General features: G+C 39.3%; 1 protein-coding gene across 7 annotated transcripts; it reads left to right on the top strand.

The window, feature by feature from the left end:
- The first annotated feature begins 221 nt into the window (after positions 1-221).
- On the top strand, positions 222-23,115 carry LOC115735072 (transcription factor TFIIIB component B'' homolog). Of its 7 annotated transcripts, none has more exons than XM_030666126.2 (14): positions 237-256; positions 14,540-14,672; positions 14,759-15,162; positions 15,249-15,312; positions 15,763-15,989; positions 16,077-16,146; positions 16,233-16,531; positions 17,004-17,409; positions 17,501-17,601; positions 17,708-17,751; positions 18,405-18,597; positions 20,380-20,524; positions 21,765-21,895; positions 22,645-23,115. In XM_030666126.2, the coding sequence occupies exons 2-14, from the start codon at positions 14,627-14,629 to the stop codon at positions 22,798-22,800; spliced, it is 2,286 nt and encodes a 761-aa protein (XP_030521986.1). In that variant the 5' UTR covers positions 237-256; positions 14,540-14,626; the 3' UTR covers positions 22,801-23,115. The 7 variants fall into 7 exon arrangements, with proteins under 7 accessions (XP_048127002.1, XP_030521986.1, XP_030521988.1 ...); XM_030666128.2 differs by having other exon boundaries at positions 15,772-15,989; XM_030666131.2 differs by having other exon boundaries at positions 238-256; positions 15,850-15,989.
- The last annotated feature ends 337 nt before the right edge of the window (positions 23,116-23,452 follow it).

Consider the following 23,452-nt stretch of genomic DNA (forward strand, 5'->3'; position numbering starts at 1 on the left):
GAGATACGAATGAATAGTTGCTAATACGTCAAGCTTGATCATTCCCGTAGTATTGATTTGATTATACATGTTGTTATGACTTAAGTCTACTCTACTGGTACTTGAATTACTTGATCTTGACCTCTATCTATGTCAGCTTACGTGAGATATGGTATGATATATATATATATATATATATATATATATGATATTGTACTGTGTAAAGAGGCTTGTTTTGCATCTTGTCATCCGTATGCTTTGTTGCATAACTCGGAAGGGCTAGTGATCTAGTATAGGATTTGGGTTTACTTGCTGAGATGTGAATCTCACCTCGTAGCGGAACCTTTGTTTTAGACCCCAGGTTATAGAAATGCTGTCGGTGCGATTGAGAGATTCGAAAGAGATGACAACCGTATGGTAGAATTCCTGGCTAACTTAGGAATAGTTTTTGTAAGAAAATGTACTACGGTTTGGGTAGATGTAGGTGGAGAAGATCCGCAACCGCATCGTTATGAAGCGTGGTTCCGTAAGATAGGGAACATTAGTTTGTTCAGGCCTCTGCAGCCATCCGATGTACCCTGCGATGTAGTTTCGGGATGGTGCCACCCATCCCATCAAGATGTCAAGGGTGTGGTTCAAGTGTCAGCAGCTACTTCTAGGAACATAACGGAGAAGACCCCGATGGCGGAGGAGGATCACGAGGTGATCGTGATATCTGATTCGAAGAAGGACGAGTCGGAGGACAAGATGCTGGAGACGAGCTCCGATACTTTCTTTGAGTACGTTCCGACAGGAGACGAGGCTGGGGATGTAACTATTAGTTCCTCCGAGTAGTCCGGTTGCTCTTGATAAGTTTCTTTTGGGGTAGATTCGGAGGAATCTGGATGTTCGGTTTTTAGGTTAGCTCATATTGTACATGTTCTTTTACTAGTACGCATGTGACCATTGTCTTTGTATATATTTGTTGCTGTGTGTTATTGCCTTTTTTGTTCATATCTTTTATTGTCGGCGTTGGAGTATCCCTTCCGCATGCGCATTTCATTTTATGTGTTCGCCGTAGATGTAGTATCCCGAGTTTAAATTATACGGCTTGGGCGGGTGTGCATTCTCAAAGGACGGCGGGACGTTACATCCTCGATGCTTGGACTCTATGTTAACAAGGAAGCCACGAGGACTTCACCACAAGGACGCCATTGGTAACCAAAAAAATCTGCAAAAATTAAGTCAAGTCGGTCGAGGGCTATTGCTGCAGCTAGATCTCGTTAGGACTACGGCTGCGTCATCATGAAGCTTGGGGACAGCTACTCCTTCAGCGATGGGGAGTCGTGGTCACTCGTCGAAGGAAGGATCAGCAACGTTGTCGTGGGAAAACCGACGGAGAGTGATGGGTTCACACTTCTGCGGAGGGCAACGATAGAAGACCCGCCGGATCAAAGGAAATTTCACCATCGTTGCTGATGGGTATCGCCCGACAGGTACGGTCATGAGCGCCGGTGGCTACGATGAAGCAGGGAGCCACAGATTTGGTCACACGCCGGTCCCGAGCTGAATGAGGTCTCTGGTGCAATAGCTCGCGTGGCTAAGGCTTTGTGACACGACAAACTTCGTTTGAAGCGATGGGACAACAACCATGAAAGTTGTCGCGGGATGTGGTCCGTTGATACGGTTTGCTGAATGTTCCTCTAGGGCATCACCGAGAACACCTATCGATCAAGGGAACACAAGAATAGCATAAAGATAAGGAACTAGGAACAATCTTTGGGTTAACTCCCTCTGTTATGGCCATGAAGTTTTCTTGTCTCCATGCCTAGAACGAAGGCTCATCTCAAATTCTGCCATGTATTGAAATTGTGTGGTCTCCCCCAAACCCTAAGCTATAATGAGGTATTTACACAGTAATTTCACTAGTCGTGAGGTCAAGCTTTGGTAATCCTAGTTGAAATAGGATTCGTTAACGACCTTAGGATAAAAAAAAAATCTGATCTTCAAGAGTCTCAATCACATAAAACTCCTCAACAATTTTGGCCATATAGGGAGTAGATGGGTTGGCTGAAATTTCTTATTCCCGTGTGCTCATTTGCACATTTTCAGGCTCAAATTGGGCTTTAATTAATAATAAACATTTAATTAAAAGCCTTCCTAACTTAAATAAACTTGAATGGGATAATTATAGCTCAAAAATAGGCCCAATTAGCCTCATGAGTTAGGCACATTCCCTCTTGTGCATTTATGAAAATTTCTAACTAAGTTTGGTTTAGTGGCCCGCCAAATTAAGCTCAATTGTTCTATTATTGGCCTGAATGCATGACTGACAAAAAAATGAGATATGCAATGCATGAAAAAATTATTTTTTGTGAGAATTATGACTAATTCTCATTTTATGAAATAATGAATGATTTTTCCAAAAATCAAAATTTAGGTGTCAACAAGCGGTAAGAAATGCAAGTCGTAGATGTATTCGCTTAAGAGGCCGGGTTCCTTTCTATGTATGAACCTCGGTAGAGGTATCCGCTTTCATCCTGGGGGGGTTTACACAACCAAATCTGCTGTTAGATATAATAGATATAGAAGCAGCTATTAAGGTGTTTGTGTAGAAGAAGGGGCAAGCTAAGAATAAGGGATCAAACTCTCGGTCCCAGGTTTGATGTTAAGCATGGTTAATTCTTTTATTAAGTACGCATAGGAAATGCAAGCTGTCCTTCCTAAGCGCAATGAGTTCGGAGTAGTAAGTATCTCGATCGGTCAATACGGGTTTTGAAATAATAGATGTTTCCCTCAATGTCTTGCTAGGAGCTCATTTTCTAAGCAAAAAATGGAATATTTAAAGAGCCCAACTTCCACCGTAAAGCTATCGAGTTTGAAAATCCTTCCGTCGACTAGCCTTGTTCTTGCAAAGAAAAAGAAATCGCCTGTTACCTTCTACTCCTACTAATTAGGGTCATCAATGATGCCCGACCCTATCCGATCCTACCCGACCCTATTTTTGGGGTATTTTAGGGTAGGGTAAAGAAGATGTTCAGATAACATAGGATATTTTAATGACTTGGATAGGGTAGGTTAGTGTAGGGTTATAACTCCGGCCCCGGCCCATTCCCCAAATCAATGGGCCGATATCTTGTAAACCCTACGTATACGCGCCTCGTCTCGCTCCAAGCTTTCCAATTCTATCGCCTTCCACGAGCTCCAAGATCTCTCGCCCTCCCACATCTGCGACTCTTGTCCTTTCTCTCTCTCCTCAACGTTGCTCTCGGTAATTGCCCTCTCTCTCCCTCTCTCGATCTCCGAAACAAGGGCCTCATCATCGAGGGTTGGGCTCCTCGGGTGATGATTCTTGATCACAATGCAATCGAGGGTTTTGTGACACATTACAGGTGGAACTCGACCCGGGAGACGGTCACAGCCGGCGTGCTAATCGTGACTTGGCCGGTCGCAGCAGAGTAATTCTTCAACGAGAAGTTTGTGACCCCGAGTGCTCAAGATCGGGGTGAAGCAGTGGGTGAGGTTGATCGGGGACAGCGTGAAGAGCGAGAGAGTGGAGGAGGCAGTGAAGAGAGTCTTGGTGGGCGAGGAAGCAGAGGAAATGCGGAGGAGGACGAAAGCCCTAGCAAAGATGGCAAGAGGGGTTGCGGAAGAAGGTGGGTCTTCCTGGTCCGATTTGGGAGCTCTGTTTGTTTCGATGGTCCGTGGTTTTTTTTGTCCTCCTCTCTTCAAATTGTTTTTGTCTAAATGAAAAGAAAATGTTTTTTGCCAATTTGGTGTTGTACTCCCCACGGGTTGATTTGGCCATATTAAAATGCTATTGTTGTTGTTCTTTAATTTCTTGATTGTGCGATGTTGGGTTCAAAACATATTGTATCCGACCTGGCTTGTTTACATTCTGTTTTTTGTATTTATAGCATAACACATACACCCTATTCGAGCTGATGGGTTTTTCTATCTTTTAAGTAACATAGAAAAGTAACAGATTGTAATTAACAATTGCAGGTTCTAAGTGTCACAGATAGAAGTATGTCTCAAACGAATCTTTCTAGTTTGACGAGAGCGATAGTGTGGGAACATTTTACACGGGTTCCCGATGAAGCAAAGGCTGAATGTAACTATTGTGGGGTTCGTATTGGTTGTGTTAATGGTCACGGGACTAGTTCGATGCATCATCATCTAGCTAGATGTAAAAGATACCCATATGCAAACGTGGAGAAAAGGCAAAGAAGTGCCTCGGGTCAACCTGTTGGGGTTGGTAGTTCGTCTAGTCTATGGAAATTTGACCAAGATGCTAGTAGAAAAGAATTAGCGACCATGTTTATTCTTGCTGAATTACCTTTCAAGTTTGTAAAGCATGAGGGATTTCGACGATTTGTGAATAGAATCCAGCCAAACTTCTTAATCCCAACACGCAACACATTGAGGCGCTATTGTTATGATTTATACATGGAGGAAAGAAGTAAATTGAAGATCTATTTTTCTGAGACATCTCCTAGAGTATGTCTAACAACCGACACATGGACTTCTTGTCAAAATATGAGTTATATGTGCCTCACTGCTCATTTTGTGGATGCCGATTGGAAGTTACAGAAGAAAATTATAAATTTTTGTCAAATTTCGAGTCATTCTAGCGAGATGATAGGAAAAGCAATTGAGAAATGCTTAATTGATTGGGGGATTCAAAGAGTTTTTTCTATCACTATTGATAATGCGAGTTCAAATGATTTAGGTATTTAATATTTGAAAAAAAGATTTGACTTTTGGAACTCTCTGGTATTAAGAGGTGAGTTACTCCATGTAAGGTGTTGTGCTCATATATTGAGCTTGATTGTGCGAGAGGGGTTGAAAGACATGACCGATTCCATTGTTAGAATACGTTCGGCTGTACGTTAAGTGAGGTCTTCTCCCGCAAGGTTGAGACGATTTAAGAGTTGTATTGAGCCATAAAATATTGAGTCTAAGAGTCTCGTATGTTTGAATGTGGAGACTCATTGGAACTCAACATATTTAATGTTGGAATTAGCTTTGAATTTTCAAAAAGCTTTTAGGTCAATGGAATTTCAAGATAACAAATTTGCTCAAGAGCTTTCCAAGGTGAAATGGTTGCCCACTAGTGAGGATTGGGAGTATGCCTATCTCTTTTTTCCTTTCTTAAAGTTGTTCTTTGATACAACTTTGAAAGTTTCGGGTTCTTCTTATGTCACCGGTAATGACATGGTGAAGGATGTGTTTGGGATTTTTATAATGACCGAGAGATATTGTGGGAATGATGATCAAGGTTTGCAGAAAATGGCTAAGAATATGAAGACCAAATTCAGTAAATATTTTGGCAATGTGGACAACATCAACCTTACATTGGTCATTGCTTGCATATTTGACCCGCGACATAAGTGGGACTATGTGAGGTGGATGATTAATCATGTTTATGAAAGGGAACAAGCAGAAATTTTACGTGATAAAGTAACAGCATCTCCGACATCATTGTTCGAGCAATACCGCACCGGTATATGTCCCCAAAGCAACTTGAGGTAAAAGAGCACACGAATGATAAGCATGTCAAGGTCTCCTATGGTTGGTGCTGATATTCTGACCGAAATGTATCTTAGCCATACCGGACAGCAATATTTGGAAGAAAAATTTGAGTTAGATAAGTATTTGGAGGAAGGATGTGAGTGATATTGCCCCGACTTTGATATCTTGAATTGGTGGAAAGTAAATTCTTTAAGATATCCTATTATCTCTTCCATTGCTCGAGATATTTTAGCTGTGCCCGTCTCGATTGTAGCTTCGGAGGCTGCCTTTAGCACGGGAGGTCGTGTGCTTGATGTGTTTCGTAGCTCCTTGACCCCAAGGATGGTGGAGGCCCTCATTTGTGCTCAAGATTGGTTACGATCTGCGCCACTTCCACTTACGATTGAAGAGGACTTAGAAGAACTTGTAATCTATGAGTCAGGTGAGAAAAACATTGTTGTAAAATATTTATACTTTTCTATATTATTGCCCTTTGGAATTTTGAGGTTGTACTCGAATTATTTTCCCTTGGCTAGTCATTGGTACCACAGTATGACAAAGTTCCCTGTGAATGCTTTCGAATTAGAAGTTCTAATGATTGAGGGTGCTTGTCAATAAGGTAATCTATTATTGCCTTGCTTTTGTTGATTCTTGACAGGTGGAACAATGTTTAGATTATCTTGATCATCTTTCTTGGTTTACATTCTGCAAAAGATCATGTTTATATGTATGTCTTCATCTTGTTCTCTTGAGTGGTGCAAGTCCGTGGTACCGCATCTTTGTGTCTTTTGCCATGCTCGAGCGTGCACGGGAATTTTGGGCTGGGAAGGTTGTTCCCATTAGTGCTCTTCTTTCAAGTTTATGTATATTTGTAACCGAGGAAATCTCGAGTTGGATCGATAAATTTGCAGAGTCGTCTTTTTCGATATATTGGCTTAAGGATGAGCAGAAAAGGGTTCAAATTCTTGGACTTAGATTGATTCCTATGTGAGTGCCATATGACATAAATCAATGTGAATTTAATGCGGAGTTGCCAACTACGACGATGGAGCTAAACTCGATATTGAATTCTCTTGATGATGGTGATTGACGAAGTTGGAGATTGGTACATGTTAAACCAATTTGTTAATCTTATTGTAAATTTTCTTGTTCATGTTTTTAGTGTGCATATTCTCATTTTCAAGTGATTCTTTGCCTTTATATTCTGTCCGCTTTTGGGAGATTACTCTCCAGCGTCACCGTTGCTTTTGTTGGTATGTGACTTTCTCACTTTCTCATCAAGCTACTTCTCCATGCTCTGTGTTTCCACCGAATCATTTGAGGTTGATTGGTGTGTATTTAGCCGTGTCTTCATTTCTGTCATGGATTAGCTCGACTAGTTGAGGAACATAGTGGACCCGCATAGCTCTCTCCAGCAAGGAAGAAATCATGGGTCTTGAACCGAGGGAACTTTTGAAGCTAATTCACTATGAAGCTGTATGCATCCTCAGCCGAGAAAAGATTCACAAGCAACACTTCAAAGCTTAAAAAATAGTAACTTTATTTTGGTTTCACTACAATTGAATCAATCAACACACTACCGACAACGGCATCATCTATGATGGTGATGGACGGATCAGAGGATGTGTTGGTGTAAGAGAACCCAACTCCAACCGGTGACTCCACAAACAGCAGATTTGCTTTTGCAGCACATGTTGAAATAAAGGAAAGAAAGACCTTGATTCCAAGCAAATTCGTTTATTATTGTACAGGTTGGCACCTCAGTAGCAATCGTGAGAAGAATGCATACTACACATGTTGTACATTTTTGTTATGCAAGGGTTGCATCGGAGATGCTATTATCCTATGTGTGAGAGGAAAGAAAGGATTATGTGAAACATGCATGAGGACAATCATGATGATCGAGAGTAATGAGCGGGGGAGCAAGGACGTGGTGTATGCCCTTCAAATTGTCATGTGTAACTTAAGGACTCTAATGCAGCTTTTTAGACAGATACTAGCAAGTCTAGTGATTTGTAATTCTTATCCTAAGTCGTTGCGCATTTTTGTGTTAGTGCACAACTTTTTTTTTTTTTTGCCCCCTACTATTTTGGTTACCAAAAAAAAATTACAATTGGAGGCGGAATCAATCGAAATCATGCATTTTATATTTTGAAGTGTAATCAAGCTCGTATTATCTACCTTAATTGCCAATTTTTTTTATATACGATTAAGTCACCAATTAATTTTATATTACTAACTCTTATTTGAATTAGTTACTGACATTTGCTCTTTTAAATTGCTAACTTTTCTTAAAAAGTTCTCTCATTATTTATCAAATTTATTGCCCGACCCTTTTGTATCTCGCGATTATCTTTGGTTCCATTTGAAAGAAGGGGGGCCACAAAAAAAAAAACCATAAACCCGACCCGACCCGACCTGAACCGAACCCGTTAGTTCATTTCTGGTTCGGGTCGGGGTCGGGGCGAGTAACAAATACCTCTCTTAAGGGTCGGGTAGGGTAGGGAAGTATGGAAACCCTACCTACCCTACCCATTGACACCCCTACTACCAATGCTTTCAATTCCTTCGAGTAAAAGCAATAATTCCATACTTTTGCTGTCGAAGCTTCAAATTCCACCTTTCAAGATTTTTTTTTTAATTTGGTAGAACATCTTTAAAAGAAAATAAAGCCCACAAATTCACCTTATAAACTCTTGAAAGATACCTATTGGGCTTTATTTTCTTTTAATAAACTAGTTAGGTCAAAGGATTGAGAGTTTTTAATCTCTCTTCTAGTTTATTTTGTCTTAAAGGTGGTTAAGTCTTTGAGTTGTCAAATTCTTTGTTCAAGGCGAGTGAAACTCTAGGAACTAAGTTATATTGACTATTTATTACTCTTGACTTGGTTGATTGTTGTTTTTTTCTTAAACGAGTTTGAATGTTCATCTTGAGTGACCAAGCTTCGATGATAGCATGTTGCGATATTGAGTTTATTTGACTAGAATCTATAGGTACTTTCATGTGTCGAAAGTTTTAGTCGGCTTCTCATAATGTTTGTATCGTTTACGGGAAGGGAAAATGTAAGAATGAGGAATTTGAACTTAAAAATGATATTCATGTGATTTTGATTGTGTGTTAACCGACAAGTCATTTTACCGATTTTGGTCATTAATCTATTTCTGAGCAAATTTTCAATTTTGCAAGTGGTCGATTTCTGATACATCAGCGATCTTTCTTTTTTTTTTTTTTGGTCAAAAGAAAGATGCCGGTCATATCATAATAAGAGTTCGAGTTACATCTGCTAAGTCTAGCAAATTTCAATCAACTACTGAACAAAACAAAAGCCATAAAACAAATAACAAAGTACAATCTACAGCTATAAGCACATTCTCAACCCTCCAGAACAAATATGTCACTATGGCCAATCACTAACAGTGACAAGCACATGTCGAGATCTCTCATTCCACTTGCAACGGCTTACGGTGCGGCTCTAGATTCGATGTCCTCATCACCATCACCGTGCAAAAACACCAACATTAATATGTTGAAAAAAATGCAAATCTAATATATGTAGGGAACTCCCAAATCTGTTTCAAAATCTAGTTTGGGAGAGTAAAATTCTCAAAACTTGACTAAATTTAAATCGGAAAAGAAGAGCGGCCTAATCTCAAAGAGGTTGTGGAGTTACGTCACGAACATGCTCCTCGGCGGCTGTCGACTAAACGAATAACCGAATTAATCTCCATAGTCACCCAATATCAACTACAAAGATTTATTCAAGCAAATAAAATAAAAAATTCAAAGAGGGAAGATGAACATAAGAAAGGAAAGGTGGGAGGGAGGGAGAGCTTCTCTCTCCGAAAGGCAAAGTGGTGGCTGATTTCCAAGGAAGGGGAAAGGGGGAAGAAACCCTAGCAGAACAAAGTGGCGGCGGGATTATGTTTGGGGTTGCTTCAAGGAAGGAATAGTAGGTTTTCCGACTAGCCGTCGGTTTTCTGACTAGTTCAACGATTTTATTCTTTGTCGATTTTGATCATCCAATCAACTTTCTAAGTAAACCGATTTCCCAATCAACTAATCGATTGTTAGCTGACAATTATACAAGTTATATATTTCTACATCTCAAACTTTAAATAGTCAATTTCGAAGAAGTTGATTTCTAACCAAAGTTGAACATTCAAATTCTCGATATTGACCGGAATTGTCTAAGTTCAAGGTCTTTGATTTGTGGACTAAGGTATTGATTTCATGGTTGCTGGTTCCTAAATGTGCATTTTGAGTTATCAATTCTTATATGTTGAGATCTAAGTTACCATCTATAGATTTCAATTATATGGTGATGGCTTAACATGAAAAGAATGAGGATATATGTATTGATGTGCATGTAATTATTTGATTTTCATTAATTGGATGAGAAAGGATAAATTATTGTTATACATATGGTATTTGTTATGTCACAGTAATTTGTATGTCATTGATGCCACGTGATAAAGACCTTTGCCACAACCTATTCATCATAGAGCAAATTCTCCCGTACGAGTATGTGTATGAGACTCTGAAATTCACCAGATGTTCTATCCTATGAGACAGTCCTCTATAAAGTTGACGGGACATGAAGTCCTATACCGGCATGGTGTGCGTAACCTATGGTATGATGTTAAGAAATGACCATCATCATGCGAATGTACATTAGTGTATTTATTCTCACTAATGTACGGACAACTGTGATGGGCTGATAGGCGTGGCAAAGGGTATGATTTTGTCCTCATGAGTTGTTGGTAATGATGCTTCATTAATTGAGATGCCTCGTGAATCGAGATGGTCTTGGCCAATGACATCTATGAACTCGCCTATGTATATCGGTAAGCTAGTATGTGCATTTGAGAGTTAAATTGTATGCAACTTCATGACATTTATTGTACACATGATTGTAGTCATTTATATGTGTTTCACAAATTTTGTTTCAAATAACTTGAATTAATATGTTTGGAAAGTATAAGTGAATATTTGAGGTATAGAATGCATTGATATCCTTGTTACTAAAGTAAAAAAAGTGATGAGAAATTCAAGTTGTGGTTGAAGATATAGATTTTGATGTATCTACGGATTTATGCTATGATACATGCTCATAGAAGATGAAAGGATTGGCATGTTGTACTTAGATTGGATGACAACAAGTTGAATCGCAAATGACGCATCTTGTACTTCTCAAGTGTTTGAAATATTCTCTCACAGGAATCTAGTAATCAAGGAGTAAGTTTAATGTACATTATATCCTCAGTAAATATGTGATTGACAATGCCCAAATTACAATGATTCCATGCAATAATGTGTGACGTTACTAATTGATTGTTATTACGTTCTTGTGCTCCCGAGTCGAGTTGCAATATGATCACCTACTTTACACCTGGAGGGTTCATCTATCAAGCTTAGGCTCACCTTGATATATTTTATAGATTGGTTGAGTTCGGAGTTCGGGGGCTTTTTAGGTTAAAGCTTCCGAAGATCGCTTTTAAGTATTATATCAAAGTGCGCAACAAAAATAGAGGCGTATTTTTGTACAAAAGGATTTTGATGTACATTAATCGAGGTCAATTTATTCAACAATTGTGGATGAATTAGTTATTAAGAACTAGAGTGAAGTTATATTATCTATTTATTTGATATTCAAATTGTATGGAAAATTTCAGGTCGTGACACAACTCGCCTTAATAAACCTTTCATATTTTATGGAATACATGCACTTTCATTGAGTGAGATAAACTGTGCATTATCATTTTCGAAAAAGCTCATAATGTGACACCCCGAATCAACCTCTATGGCTTATTAAGAAAAGTCTTGGACAAATACCCTTAACAAAGATTCTAAAGCTTAGCTTCCTCTTCATATCCTTATAAAGCTTTCTGTGGAGCCAGCGACCTCGGAGCTAAAGCGTTGATGAGAGCATCAAAGAGATTGAGCGAAGAAAGGAAAGAGAATGGTCTATGTTATGTGCCCCGAGTTCGAGTTGATTTGGGATGAATATCTGATGTGGATTATCTTTTCCTGTTTTGAGATGAATATTTAATATGGAGAACTATCAAGTAACTTTTTTTATGGTCCATAGTTCAAACTTCATTTATTGACACATCAACAAATTTCATTAACTCGAATTAACGAAAGGACAACATTGAACTTTTTGAGGATGAGGTGCTGATGTGCAAAGAACGGTCAAAATAGCTCGGCTGGTATTTCTTCGGATTAAAAATTTAAAGTTTTTTTTATCCACTCCACGAAAAAATTAGGAATCACATTAAAGAAATTAAAGAGTTGAGGATGACATAGCAACTTAGACCAATACTTTAGGGGTTATCAATATAATTTTCCCTGCATATTAGATAGAAAGAAAAAAAAACACCTCATACTTTAAAAAGATCTCAATTATTTTCTTTATCTTTTGGAAATGTTCTCAATCACAATCTTGCTATAGTGTATTTTAGGCCTAACACAAAAAAAAAAAAAAATCAACTTTAATCTTTGTCCTAATTATATCTAAAATTTTCTTTTGTCTCATAAAAAGCTCACATCTTTTACTTTTATCTCAATTCCACCGGCCAGATACCCAAAAAAATATTTAACTTTAGCATCTGTCCCAACTATATTTAAAAATAAATTTTGTCTCATAAAGAATGCACAACTTTTACTTTTATCCCAATTTTACCACCGTTGGCCTTCTGTCCACAATCACTCTTAGTTAATCCTACGCGGTTCAAATTTTCTCGTCGAATTTATCAATGAATTTTCGAACTTCGAAGATAACGGATTTCAGAGATGACGAGATTTGAGATCATTAATCCAAATAATCAGATCTTCACATCTAGACAATTTTTGGGCTGTTGAGTGTCGGGGAGAATCTGAACCACAACATCTTGAGTGGTTTTGTATCTCCTGGCAAAGTGTAGGGCGGACAAACAATAAAAGAGAAGTTGCTGGGTTTCTTCATTGCATCTTTGCTGAGGTGCTATTCATTAACGACGTGAAAATGCCATGTAGGATTAACTAACGGTGATTATGAATGAAAGACTAATGATGGTAGAATTGAGGAAAAAAAAATAAAAGTTGGAGGTTTTTTATGAGATAAAAAAAGTTTTGGATATAATTGGGATAAATGCTAGAGTTTTGGATTTTTTTGGGTCTTAGGTCAGTAGAATTGGATAAAAGCTAAAGTTAGGGTTTTCTTTTTTTTTTTGGTATTATGCTGGTAGAATTGGGATAAAAGTAAAAGTTGAGGGTTTTTTATGTGACAAATTTTTTTTTTGGATATAATTGAGACATATGCTAAAGTTGGGATTTTGTTGGGTATTTGGGCTGTGTATTTTACCATCTTTCCATGATTTACTATTTCTCACTTATTTTAATGAAATTTTGCATATGATGCAAAACTGTGACATTATAACTCAATCAGTCAAATACATGTTCTAAACGTTTGTGGCATTTAATAATAATACCGAAAGAAATTAGACAAAAGAAAAACTAATATAAAGACCGTACATGTCATGTTTATTTCATGCAAATAATAGCTACTTTTCTTAAACTTTCAAATGTAAATTTCTCGCCTACACCCGGGGCTGTGCTATTTGCTAGCATATAAAGATCTTAATCGTTTATTTGTTTGTTTGTTTTTTTTTTTTTTTTTTTGGTCGAAGTTTCCTTATCAACTAAAAAAAAGGGATAACAAAGAGTTTGAGTTTTCGAATGCAAAAAGATCTAGAGAGGACATGGTGAATTCACAATCCAATCTAGTTCGGTGGAAGGGCTTTTCTACGACGGACCTTTTGCGATCTAGTTTGCCACTTAATTTGTCTCGCGTGGACCAACAGCCGTTACGACAAGCAACGCCAGCAACAGTTCCCTCCCATTTTCCTTTAATGTGCGATCCGTCGGTATTAAATATTAAACTTTAAAGAGCGCTTGAAATTTCCTCGAGAATGAGATACGATTTGCGGTTGTTTTGGAAAACATACGCATTCGCGTGCCTTTCATAATGTCCATTTAAGCCTTTTCACTGTAGCATAAATTGTCGTAAGAACACAGAAGTGCTATATTAAAATATTTAGGCCATCCAAATTCAAAAGACAAGAAATTAATCGATTGCCTGCCCCGTCTGTGCAGGTTTAACTATTAAAACCCGATTCAGGTTGGGTGCGATAGGATTCGAACGGTGGACGTGGGACACCTCTAAACTTCTCCTTACCATCAGGGCAACGCCCTCTTGACAATCGTTCTGCTCGATGTAGGATAAAAGTAATCACAGCAACATCGTTTCTGGAATCCGCTGCTGGCTTCGAGCATAAACCCTAGGTGCGACCCACCACGACTCTGCTCTGCAGGTAATTCCGATCCTGGTGTCGCTTCTTCTTTGGGCGTGTGTAGTATGTTTTTTTTTTTGGGGGGGAGGAGGAGGAGGGGAGATGTCTGACCCGGTTGCTGAGCTCTTTGCTGAGAAAAATGGCGCCCGACGGAAAAAAGTTATGAATGACTGGGCAAAGAGGGCGATGATTCTTGGAAAGCGATGCTATCATACTCATGGTTGTGGGATTGAAGGTCTTGGCCGTCTTCATTGTAGCGGATGCTGGTGTCTCTCTTCTAGCTTTTCTTTTTGGGTCCTGACACTGAGTGGCGATGGCTTCGGATAACTAGGATGAGAAAAATTGGGGCTTTATGCTAGTTAACATGGCCTGTAGTACCATGTTAGTTCTCTTTTTGTGTGGAACAAGAAAGCTTGAATTGAGGGTTTAAGACTGAGGATTGAAAAGTCGATTCGTGAGTTTCGGGGAAGTTCCATTAGTCACGGCAAAGGCAATGGCATCGTTAGATTTGAGTTTCGAGGTGCTACATTTTTGCAACCTGAAATAGTTTCTTCTATCTGTTCTTTGCTGATGCCATAATAGTTTGCCCTACCTCTGAGATTAGTTTGCGTCCATGCTTGTGGCTTGTGAGGTTATACGACAAAGGGCGTATTTGCAAAGAAAATTATGGGTACATTTTTGTTTCTTTCTGGGATAACAAGGCTCTGTGAATTTTTAGAACTGTACTTATTTTATGTCAAGCTTATCTGTGTTTTAGGAAATGCAAGTTCTGACTAGTATATTGGATATTTCTGACTGTGCTAACAGATTTGAAGCTTGTCAAAATGGATCCTTTTGAGGATATATTTCCTCTACCTGCCGTAAAGAAAGGTAAGAAGGTTTTTTTTTTCTTTAATGGGAGTTACTGTTAGTGTCTAGCATGATTTTCCAGGGGTTAATGTCAAGTTCCTTGCTAGGTACTGCTGCTGGCAAGTTTCAACCCAAGGGAAGACCAGCATTGAGAAAGCCAACATGTTCGTCGGGGACTTCAATCCTCCCTGGTAAAGATGAGAAACAGGCCATATCACCAAGTACTGCCATGTCAGACATGACAAAGTCATCAGAGAACGTTGGTCCAAAAGATGATAGGTTGACAGATCCCAATGCTTCACCTTTGGTTTCACTTGATAGCTTTGCGAAAATGGGGCCTAGGAGCAGTGAAAGTTCCCAACTGGCAGTGGACCACATGGGACTGATGAGCAGTTCATCTGAACTTGTGGTTCAACAGGAGGTTGGTATCTCAGATGCTCTACCTTCTGATGTGGTTGTGCCAAATCAAAATGTCGAGGATTCTTTTGTCTTTGAAGAATTTAATGGAGAGGTGAGCTGGATGAAATGTAACTGACTTAAATATGTTGCAAAACGGTGCTTCATGGATTTCTAACCTCGAAGATGCTTTTGCTTTAGATGGATGCAGGGATGGATGATGACCTCATTAGCAATATACTCCCTCGGCCACTTGCAACCAGTGGTATGAGCTATGATATGTATTTGATTTGTCATCTTCCTGCGTATCAAACTGACATAATGTTTTTCTGAATTAAGTGGCGCTTTTTACTATTTTATCGCACTTAAGGCTCGTAGCAAGTGTCAACCCATTGTCGCACTTAATGTTTTACAAATGCTCATGTCTTAGCTGAGTTTTGGGTTTTGTTTTATGAGGTCGTATACTCTTGACTAGTGCCACTAATATCTGCAGACATAAACTTGTTTTCATGATGAGCATCATCATCAACTCTATCGTGGGACTCATTTGCCCTGTGGTTTGTTGAATGTTGGTGATCATATCACTTTTTTTCATCCACTGACTGCAAGACAAATGAGTCCCACGATAAAGTTGATGCAGATGCTGATCATGGAAACGAGTTTCTGTGAGCAGATATTGGTGATATTAGTCAGGAGGATACTACCTTTTTGTCAGAAAGAACAGCCATTCTTCCTTCAAGGGACATAAACGGAGCAAGAGATTCAGATCTTCCAGCTTCTAATTACCTTGAATCAATTGAAGCCAGCATAAGTGATGTTGCCCAACCTCACATTCATTCTAGTTTCTGTGAAAAGGAGACCCAAGACATGGCAATGGATGGGGGAGATGCCGCCTCCGTCAGTGGGGATTGTTGTATTGACAAGGACAGGTCAGAAACAGAGGTGACTACCTGTACATGTTTGCAAATTTCTCTCTTTGACTTGGAATAATTGACCTTAATTTAGTGAATAAATGTTGGTTCTTTGCAGAAAGCAGAGACTTTTCCTGATGTGCAAACTACAGATGGTTCGTGTGAGAGAATCACTGCATCAGGCATCGGTATTGACTTTGCTTGTTGAGTGCAGTTCACTTGCCACTTATTTGCTGCATCTGCTGTCTAATGTATTCAAAATTGCTGATTCTAGGAAGGCCCGAGGGAGAAGATCTATTGGAGACTGAATTGCCAAGTGGAGTAGGGAAACCTACTTTTTGCATCACTAATTCAGAAGTTGAGCCTGGTGATCTCCCCCGAGATCTGGTTCTGTGTGAAACCCATCTTGATCAAGGCTCAGCTCCTGCCTCCATACCTGATGATATATTTGATTACTCATCCATAAGGCTTGAAGATAGTACTTTCAGAAATCCAACCGTTCATGAACCCTCACACTCAGATACACTCATCTCGGCAAATACGATGGATGTTTCTGATATGCCTGGTGATTTGGTAATCATTTGACTGAAGTGCTGGTTTTCAATTGTACTAAGACGGCAATAAAGCACATTTTGCATGTAGAACATTTGGTAATTCAGCTATACAGGAATCTTGTTTCTTTTAAACTATTTGTTCGAGTTTGACATGAGCATTCTCTCTGCAATAGAAAGCGTGATTGCACAAAGTTTAAGCCGGCTTATGAAGGTGTGGTTTAATAGTTACATGCTTTTAAACTTCTTTTCTCATGTAAGCCGGAATTTGGTCAAGATCAAGCCATTGCAATTGATTATAAATCGGAGGCAATCCAGTTTTGAAGTGACACAACCTCCTGATCTGGTACAAGGGTAGAAATTGATGTAATACATGCAATTTAGGTGAAAGTTTAAGCTATTTGATGAAACTGTAGTTTATTATTAAAATGCTTCAACATGCATATCTGATTTTATTTTGTGGCCCTATCTAATATTTTAACTGGCTTGTGCAGAGTCACCATCATAAAGAAACTTGGGCTGCATCGGAAATTCATTTGATGCAGGACAAATCCTGTATGTCTAATACCATGAGTGAACATAACAAATCATCAAGGCAGTTGAGAAAGCGCCCTACTCCATGCCAACTTGTTGACGCGTCTGATGACGAGGTTCACTCTGACAGCAACAACTCAGCTGAAGCTCAAACTCATAGTCCCTCCAACGGAGATGAACTGTGTGATAGTGAGGAATATAGGACTCGGAATTCCTCACAGAAAAGTACTCCAAGAAAGTCAGAAAGACCGTTGGCTAAGAAACAGAAGGAAGAAAGGAAGAAAGAAGGCAATAAAGACTCTGAAAAAAGTACCGGAGAACCTCGCAAGAAGTTCTCTCACTCTACTCGACGTGGCAAAAGATGTGGTAATAGCATGTATGGGCGTTGGTGAATTCCCTATTTGATATATCTCTCTCTTTTTCTCACCCCATAGGCATATTGTTTCCTCTTATATAGTGGATAAGGTTCTGCTTCAAACCCCGGAGGATGAAATTGACTATCGGAAGTTGCGCATTAGGGATCTAATTCTTCTTGCAGAACATAAGGAGCGTTTAACGGTACACAATAAGATTCTTTAGTTATTTCATTGTTATTTGGAATTCTGATCCAGAAACTGGTTGCTATTCTTCATTGTGGTGCTTATATGCGTGTGTTGTTTTGCAGGTCAAAAAGGCAAAACCATCAAAAGCTAATTCAAACAATCAGAGGTATCTTTATACTGCGATATTTGCCTCTGCTATTTTATTTGACAATGCAAGTAGTTATTGCTGAAGTTTGGTCATAATTAGTTTAGTGGATTGTTTTTAATACATAGTTTCTTGGAAGCTCTTATTGGATGTACTCCAGCCTTTTCTTTACCCAATAACAGAGAGACAAAATTTGTGATGGCTTGTGTTGAGAGATTGGACATTACCCTGTGGCGCACTGGGTTGTCTGCTGTGAACATGATGCATAATATCTATTGAGGCCTTCTGAGAGGAGTCAAAAGTTGCTTATAGCTTTTCTAATTTCTGATATAGGCAATGGTCTGCTGATGCACATTCAGAGGAGAAACTTGTATAATAATGATAACATCTGGTTTGGGTTTTACCCAATTTGTTTAACAAAATGTTGATTAACATGGCTGTTTCTTCGTTGAAAGAAGAAATTTGGAGTTTGTTTAGATTCTGCAGCTTAATTTCTGTCCTATGCCCAGACTAACAGTCAGAAAAACTAAGCTGCGACTTGATTGTAGTGCATATGCTAAATGGCCAAAATAGAGATGATAGAAACCTAGTACATGGCTTTTGCATTGATTATGCGCTTACTGAAGTTGTGCTAAGTACATTGTGGTTAGGAGTGTAATTGCATATCAATGCAGTGCTGACAAATCAACTCAAGGAGATGCTTCTCATAAGGATGGTGAGAGGTTTCCTGCTGAGCAAGGAAAAGGCTCCACTAACGAAGCCAGCACTACTGCTGAACCAGCTCCTCTTTTGTTCAATTACCAGTCATTCATGGAGAAAACACCTCGCACTCGGTGGTCAAAGCAAGACACTGAATTGTTTTATGAGGTGCGTGCAATCAAATTATAACACAATCTATTTGCTTTGTATATCTTAATCTTCCGAAGAGAAATTAGGGTCTATATGGTAACGTTTCTGTTCCTGGGAACATATTTGGAACAAAAACATTCTTTTGTGTTTCTGTTCCCGGCTACGATTTTTGGGAATAGAAACGCGTTTGACAAGTACAAAAAAAAACACTTTTTTCACCAAAAGGAAGGATCTACTAGCGGTGGCAGCGGCGGCGGCCCCGACCGGCGACAACGGGCGGCAGCCACGGCGGCTGGCGATTGACAACCGGCGGCGATGGCTTGCGCAAGCTCACCCTTGAGTTGTTTCTAAAAAGTGCTCCAAAATCTAGAAACAAGTATTTTTTGTTTCTTTTTTTGGCTTCAAAAGTGTTTTCCGGAACACTTTTGGAACATTTTTCAACCGTACGCGTTTCTGTTCCAAAAGTACTCAGGGAACACTTTTGAAACAGAAACACTTTCCGGGGAGTGTTAGGGTGCGTATGGTAACGCTCCGGAAAAAGTGTTTCTGTTCCCAAAGTGTTCCCGGAACGCTTTGGGAACAGAAACGCGTATGGTAAAAAAGTGTTCCCAAAGTGTTCCAGGAACACTTTTCAGAAATGGGAACACTTTTGGAGCAGAAACGAGAAACAAAAAATACTTGTTTCTTTGTTCCCGGAACACTTTTATCAAAGCTTTTGAACACATTTTATAACGCAAGAGGAACACTTTTTGCCATCCTCTGTTCCTGGACTACTCCTTCACACTTTCAAAGACGACGACTTTTTATCAAAGCTTTTGAACACATTTTTTTTTTGTAGTTACCAAACGCGTTTCGTTCCCAAAAATCGTAGCCGGGAACAGAAAACAGAAAAAAGTGTTTCTGTTCCAAAAGTTGTTCCGGGGACAGAAACGTTACCATACGCACCCTTAGGGTCCGTATGGTAACACTCCCTGGAAAGTGTTTGCATTCGAAAGTGTTCCGGAACACTTTCGAACAAACGCGTATAATAAAAAATGTTCCAAAAGTGTTCCAGTAGAACATTTTTGAAAAAAGAACACTTTTGAAGCAAAATTAAGGAACAAAAAAAACTTGTTTCTTGTTCTTCGGAACGCTTTTTGGAAATAACTAGAGGGCGAGCTTGTGCAAGCCACCACAGCCCACCATCGTCCGCGAGGAGTTGACACGGCCGCCCACCGCCGGTCGCTCGCCGCCCGCCACCGCCGGTCGCCGCCGCGGGTTGCCGGTCGCCGCCGGTCGCCCGTCGCCGCCGATCGCCGGCCTCCGCCCTTGCTGGCCGCCGGTTGCCGGTTGCAAATCCTTCCTTTTGGTAAAAAAAGTGTTTTTTTTTTACTTGCTAAATACGTTTCTGTTCTTGAAAATCGTAGTCGGGAACGTAAACACAAAAAAATGTTTCTGTTCTAAATATGTTCCCAAGAACAGGAACGTTACCATACTGACCCTTGCCATATGAACCCTTAGTTGCAAATGAACTGCCTGCCTGGTAATTTGTTTTTTTCTGATTCCCCTCTTTGCTTGAGCATTTGAGAGAACCCGCACCTAGCAAGGAAGACTATTCTATCTTTATTGCAATAAAGTTTGTTTTGTTTTTTCTTCTTTCTTGCTTTTGGCTTGAGATTGAGAATTCTTACATTATATTCTCCCGCAAAATTGTCAGTTTTGATTAGGGGTTTAGAGTTCCTTTCTATCTAAGACATTAATGCAGCACAGCTGGACTACCAGCTCAATACTTACCTCGGCATGCCTTGCAACGTGTTCCAGGGTATAAGGCAATTTGGAACGGATCTCTCAATGATTAAAGAGCTCTTCCCCAAATTGACACGCCAGCAAATAAAGTTGAAATTTAAGAAAGAAGAACGTCAAAATCGGTTAGGGCTTTCTGAAGCTTTGGCTAGCCGTGCAAAAGGTGATACATCTCCAGCTTCTATTTGTATTTTCTTTTCCTTTTCCCTGTTTATAGCTGTCAGAAGAAAATGATAGAACTGACCTTGGATTAATGAAGACGAGATAATGGATGGTCCCGAACTATTTATTCTCTTTTCACCTTCATCTTTATGTTGAAAATGATATCTCTGTCTTTATCAGAAAAGCCAAAAAACCCGATATTACGAGGAAAATTTTATTTGTCAAAAACCAAATGGAACATATGAAGTAAATTCAATATATCATCAATAGGGATCCTATGAAGACCTATATATGAAGTAAAAATTTAATTGAATCTAAACAAGCTTAACTGCGTGTACCATACCTTGTGAACGAAATATACCTGACACATGATTTTCCGATATCCAATTGTAAAGGTGATTAAAAATAATCAAACCACTAAAACTATGCACGCTCCATTGTATATTATTCAACTAAAATCCTCACAGTGAATATTATGGCATGCATGTATGACAACTTCCATCTTGTTTGCACATAAACCACATTCTATCATTCTTCCATCTTCATTGCTGGACATAATATTCTTTTATAAAAGAAAATTACAATAACCTCCCCTATTTTCTTTGCCATCATCCATGTCTGCTCATTTTTTCTTGTAATTCCTTTGACCTCCCTGTTTTTGAATCAGAGTTTTGTTATTTTCGCAGCACTCCACTTGTATCTATTTAGTCTTAGCGGGGATCTTTTTGGGCTTGGGAGGTTGATGGGGATGGTTGGGGGGATTATTTGTTTAACACTTCTGACAGTAGTTGTACTGGAACTGCAAGTATAGATCCTTGCTCTCGAATCTTGAGGCATGATACTGGAGCAGTTTCTTTGTGCATTAGTGTAGCTCTACATTGAAATGGTTTCACACTGCTCTTTCCCCCTGGTTTTAGTCGTTCTTTTGTGGGCTGTGATGGATATACCAGATTCATAAGTTCTTATCGACAATCATTACTGGAAAATAGTTCTCTTGCTTTATAATATTAGAATTGTGTTCTCTATCGTATTATAATTGTGCTTATCCGAAAATGTCAAAGTTTCCCTGGCATAAGCAGTGTTGGAGAGTCTTCTTTGGCATGTCAGGTGTTGACTTGTCAATATGTGATATTCCCCTACAGACACCGCAGTCAAATCATTCAGTTAGATATTTTTCTTATCCCAGATGGAAACCAGATGTTATTTAAATGAATATCCATTGTATTATGTTATTTCTGCAGATCATTCTCATTTTGAATTGGTGATTGAGCGTCTCCAAGCTGCTGCTCAGGCAGGGAAAGAATCAAGTATAGATGTTTCAGCAAGCATGATGGCTGAGGAAGAGGATGGGGAGTCATCACCTGAAACCAATGTACGTATAAGGGCCAAAACTTATAAACTGAAGTGTGCACGACTGCCTAACTGGATCTGTGGACTGAAGTCAAGTGATTGGTTGGTTGAGGTTGAACCAGTCCTAGTGGTTTGTACGCCATTGGTTGATGATGTCCTGATGAATGAAGTTATGATGAATGGTATACCTGTATGAAATGTTGCCACAAAATCTTGTAGGTCGGTTGCTGAGTGTGCACATTTAAAAGTTGAGGGCTAAGGTTTGTGTCTCACATTGTAGAAGTTTTGTATTTTAGGTAACAGTCTGGTTGATACAGTAAATGATGAGTTCATTTTTCGTACAACAAATAGTATGATGGGTGAGTGGCATATTGTTATTAGCACTTGCATTGCATGGAGGGATTGATTTCCCTGGCTCATCACTGACTCGTACATTATTCCTCGATCAAAGATCAGTGAGTCAGTTTAAAAAGGTTGACCATTTACTTTCACGGGATGACCAGGTGGACACCGAGTCAGTCTGCTTTTTGATGTGCGACATTTCATTTAATCTATCTGGATAAACTACTGCCCAATCCTAGTTGGGTCGTAATTCAAGGAAAATTGTTGAATGTCAGCATTAAAAGCAAAGTAACATACACCTTAAGTGGGAGCACCCCTAGCTATTGGGTGTTGAGCCCGCAGAGCCAGAGTTCAATTATCGATGCTGTAAAGGCTGCAGCTTTATCTTGGTAAATCAGGCTATTTATTGATGTGTTTCTTGGGTTGCAGGAGGAAGCAGAAAAGCCTGCAGAAAAGCCAGACAAAGATACGGAAATAGGAGATGAAGATGGTAAAGGTGATGCTGAGGTTCATGATTCATCGAAGTCTGATGACAGTGATGATGACCTTTTCAATTGCTTGAGTTCGTACAAAAGTGAATTTTAACCATTTAGGGTGTTGCTAACCGTAATTGTTGGCAAACTTTGTTCGATACACCGAGCGGCTCATTTTTGTCCGTAACTTTTCATAGTTTCAAAAGCTATGTTGATTTGATCAGAGGGAATCTTTTAATTGCCGATATGTTAGAGTTTGTGATCTAACCTTGCTAATGCAGAATCGATACTTTTGTCTAGCGATCTACTCATGGTCCTGAAACGCATGGCTACCTAATATCATCTCTGATGTATTTCATGGTTTATGGCTAATGACAACTTTATGTAACCATGTCGGATCAATAGAAGTTCCCTAGTCGCTTGAGAATTGCTTGTCCTGGATATGGCTTAAATTCTTATTGTGTTTCGACTAGGTTTGCGTATGCATGTCGTCTGTTACAGTTACCAAGAGAAGGTGTAACATGTCATTGTTCAAGTGTGTCGATAATGACATACTGGTTTCTGTCAACAGCTTAGATCAAATCAAAGGCGTTAGCATTTTCGTCAGTTCTCTTAGATTAGCTCATTCATACCTGGTCGAGAAGCTCGGATTGTTGTGATATTTTTTGTTAGACTTGCATTTTGTATTTTTCATCGACACAACTTTTCATACGAAGTTTGTTCCTGTAGTCAGCTGGCGAAGTTGTTCATTCGACACCTGCTAC

The sequence above is a fragment of the Rhodamnia argentea genome, chromosome 10 (assembly GCF_020921035.1).
Source record: "Rhodamnia argentea isolate NSW1041297 chromosome 10, ASM2092103v1, whole genome shotgun sequence".
NCBI classification, from domain to species: Eukaryota; Viridiplantae; Streptophyta; class Magnoliopsida; order Myrtales; family Myrtaceae; genus Rhodamnia; species Rhodamnia argentea.